The following is a 3,745-nucleotide window of genomic DNA, read 5'->3' as shown; positions in this document are numbered from 1 at the left end:
TTTTAATTTGTCTACTAACTATAATGAATATTATAATAATATAATTATTGCTATAATTTACTAATATAACCTTACGTGGTTGTTCATAATGTGGTTGTTTAGCATCACCCTAATTATTAAGATTATTAAGAGTATAATTTATTTGGGCGGCGATGGTTCAATATATTTCCTAACATGTAGTATTTGGCATTTTTATTTGGATATATATTTTCAAACTTTTCCGGCAATTTATGACGATGTGAATGTTACAAGTACATAGTCTGCTGCCCTCCACCCTCTTTAGCGGGACACTTAGCCCACTCTTTAAACAATACTCCATAATTCATGCAAAAATCAATATAAAATAGGTTGATGAGATTCAAAAATATCTTCAAATCGCAAATTTTATCCCTGCATTATGTAGACAACTCTCACCTAATATCATTTTCATCTTTTCATAGCATTTACTTTTATCTTTTATAGCATGATATAAATATTATTACTATATGAAAGGTATTCTAAGTAGATCAACCTTGACTGTCCAATAAATTATAGTGTGACTAGTGAAATTATAATCGCAATAAAACGGTCTCTATTATTGAGGTTTTCTTCAAGAAGAAAGATGTGATCAACGGATTATCATATTTTGACAAATTAAGGTGGTAAAAGCAAAGATTTTGAAGAAGCGCAACAATTTGAGTGGATAGTATGTAATCAAAATCCACATCAATTTGATTGTGATGCTTGTTGGAAAATTTGTGAATGGGTCATGCAGCTATAATCAAGAAAAAGTTTGCTGAGAAAAATTATTCAATTTTCACATTTCATTTTATTGAATTCTCAGTCACATTTCACATTTCATGCAGCTATAATCAAGGAAAAGGCCCAAAAAACCGCCTTCTTTTATGGAATTTCCTCAGCATCCCAAAAAGTCAAGATTATATTATTTAATCAATTAGTAATATATATTTGCAACTTGATACGACATATTAAAACTTAAAACTTATCGACTCAGTTCAATTACAATTCCAATTCAACACATAAAGAGGATCCCATTAAAAAACAAACACTAATTCAATCAATGTGCAATCTCAAATGCAAATGACTAAATGAGGCAGATCAAGATCAAGGCGATTTCATTAATGTGTAATCTCAAATGCAAGTGACAAATAAGGGAGATCAAGATCAATAACACTGCATTTCATGGAGTATCATTTACACTTTTCAAAAGGCGTATAAGAATCAAGAATATGATAGTATAAGAAAGCTATACAAGGCCAAAATCATGTACCTTAAAATCATTGACAAGAAACATGGTTTGAACCATAACTAATGGCTTGGAGGCTCACATCCGACATATTCGCTGCCCACCCGCGTGGACCATTTGATTCACCTTCTAAATTATATGCATAAGAAGGCCATCTAATGTCTAAGCCACACCGTTTTGCAGCACCCTCACTCATCATCAACTGAGTCCTCTCGAGAACGATAAGGCTAGAGAAAGTCGAGAACGTATTCCCAACAAACACGTTAGATCTCAAGCAAACTTCATAGTCTATAGCTGATTGAATCAGATAGGGGTGCTTCTTGTACGTGTCAAGAACGCCCAACTTCTTCTTCTCGTAAGGAAGCAAACCCTCGCCCCAACCCTCGAGTATAGAGTTATCTTCAAGAAGATCGTCAGCAACAGCAAGGTACATAACAATAGGAGTATCTAATCCAACAATGTTGGCTACTCTTTGCTTGATTTGCTCCTTGCTGCTGCAAATTTCAGTAACGTTCAATCTCCGCTCGAGCTTTTTGCAATGTATCATCCAATCCTTCTCGATTCTCATGTGCACAGCTACATAGGGCATCGTCTGCAACGCTGCATTGACATTATTTTGCAACGGAGCAACTCTGCTCCGTTCCTCCACCCCAATTTCTCTAATCTTCGACACAACCTTATCGGCCTCCCTAGATATCTCCTCCACCAACACTAAGCATTCAAAAATCTTCGCGTAGTCTCTAGCAGGCCAATGATCGTGCCACAAGAAGGGATTCTTGCCAACAACTCGGATCATTTGATACTCATCGTAGGGAGCCTTAGCGAACTCCCTCAACTGCTGAAGATCCTTATCAACCGTCCATCTCCTCCCACTCCCCTTTTGAAGCTCGAACACATCCCTCGTGCTTGAAACCTCTGAGTAACGGCCTAACCTGACAAACCCTCCACAACGAGCATTGAACTCATCGAATCGGAAGACTTTATCGAAGGAAATAGACCTCAGCTGCTCAACCTCTTTGTAGAACAAGGAAGCACTCAAACTAGGCATAAGAAGTGTTCTATTCAGCATTCTTGCAGTCAAACATGCTCTTGCAAATGCAATTTTCTGATTGTTTAAACCCCACACAATCTGAGGAACCTCCAAAAACTTCGATTTCTCATTGTCAAGATTCGGATCTAAACTAAATCGACTATTAGGAATTCCACGAAAGTTAGAGAATCTAGGAAGCCAAAGTGTTCTAATCATCAAAGCAATGACAAGAAATGCAGCACATTTGTATGCTAGAGAATTCATATGCAATCCAAAGAATTTCAAAGGCTTCAAACAGAGCAATTCCATTCTAATCCTATATATCTGTATGACTATGTAATCAAAATGAATCTATCAATCCGCATTCATTCAAATTCCTTCACTCCAATCAATGAATACCTGAAACAGGGCAGAAGAAGAAAACACACAGATTTACAGATTGATTTCAAAATTTCCATAATTTCAAGAAAGGAAAATTCAATAAATTTTAAGAAAAAGTAAAAATAAAAGGAAAGGTTGACTTCATTAAAATGTAGATACCCATTTATGAGATTCAACACGGTTTGGGTCATAAGTTGCTTAAACCCAAAGAAAGATTTACCAGAAAGTTCGAGCTTTTATTAACGTTAAAAGAATGTTTTTTTATTTTTCTAGCTCAAACCCAGAAATCTACAAAGCCCAAACCTCGATCTCATAATAGGCAAACGGAAATTAAATGAAAATAGTACTCCCTCCGTCCCAAGATATTAGACCAACTTTCCCTTTTAGGATGTCCCAACATATTAGACTCATTTCATTTTTTAGCAAAAAACATCTATCTTATTTTATTCTCCACCTACTTTTTTCTCTCTTCTCTCCCCTACTTTTTCCCCCTCTCATACTTTACTCTCTCCACTTTAACTATTTAAATATCAATTCCTTAAATCATGTGCCCAAAAGAAGCGAGTCTAATACTCCGGGACGGAGGGAGTAGATGCGATCGGCAAAATCCGAGAATTGAGATTTAAAAAATCTGACCTTTTTCTGTTTTTAGAGCTGAAAAATTGCATTGCTTGTTAAAATTGTGATGAAACCCCAGTGCGCCCCAGATGGTGTGATGAGGAGGAAGGTACATAGAAAATGACAAAAAAGGAAATGAAAAAAAACAATGTCAGAGATGGATCTGATCTGAGTAGATTGCAGAGTAAAGGAGTTTACGAGGGCATATATATTGCCTATAGTCTATTTCAACAGAAAAACTAGTGGGGTATACAGCTGTCTCACTAATTGAATATACATATTTTACGTGTGAATGGCTTCGTATACTACAACCGTGTTTCAAAGTTTTCTAGATCATCCATAATTTCAAATCTATACTGTATCATTCTTTCTCCTAATCTTTTTTTTTAATTTACTCTCGCCGTCACCCAAATAATATTTCATTTTTCATTTTTCATCATTTAGCAATAAATATCTCATTTCACTTTTTA

The 3,745-nt window shown here is 35.6% G+C and overlaps 1 protein-coding gene across 1 annotated transcript; it reads right to left on the bottom strand.

Annotated features, from left to right (window-relative positions):
* Positions 1-1,096: 1,096 nt before the first annotated feature.
* Positions 1,097-3,458, bottom strand: LOC125193088 (O-fucosyltransferase 23-like). Its single transcript, XM_048090817.1, has 2 exons — positions 3,294-3,458; positions 1,097-2,675 (listed from the first exon to the last, which is right to left on the bottom strand). The coding sequence occupies exon 2, from the start codon at positions 2,583-2,585 to the stop codon at positions 1,278-1,280; it is 1,308 nt and encodes a 435-aa protein (XP_047946774.1). The 5' UTR covers positions 2,586-2,675; positions 3,294-3,458; the 3' UTR covers positions 1,097-1,277.
* Positions 3,459-3,745: the final 287 nt, after the last annotated feature.

The sequence above is a fragment of the Salvia hispanica genome, chromosome 6, assembly GCF_023119035.1.
Source record: "Salvia hispanica cultivar TCC Black 2014 chromosome 6, UniMelb_Shisp_WGS_1.0, whole genome shotgun sequence".
Lineage (NCBI taxonomy): Eukaryota > Viridiplantae > Streptophyta > Magnoliopsida > Lamiales > Lamiaceae > Salvia > Salvia hispanica.
The sequence above is the reverse complement of the archived record's forward strand: the minus strand, read 5'-3'. Positions and strand labels throughout refer to the sequence as shown.

Excerpts from the sequence above, each read along its gene's own strand:
- LOC125193088 (XM_048090817.1), bottom strand. The coding sequence starts at position 2,585 with ATGGAATTGCTCTGTTTGAAGCCTTTGAAATTCTTTGGATTGCATATG.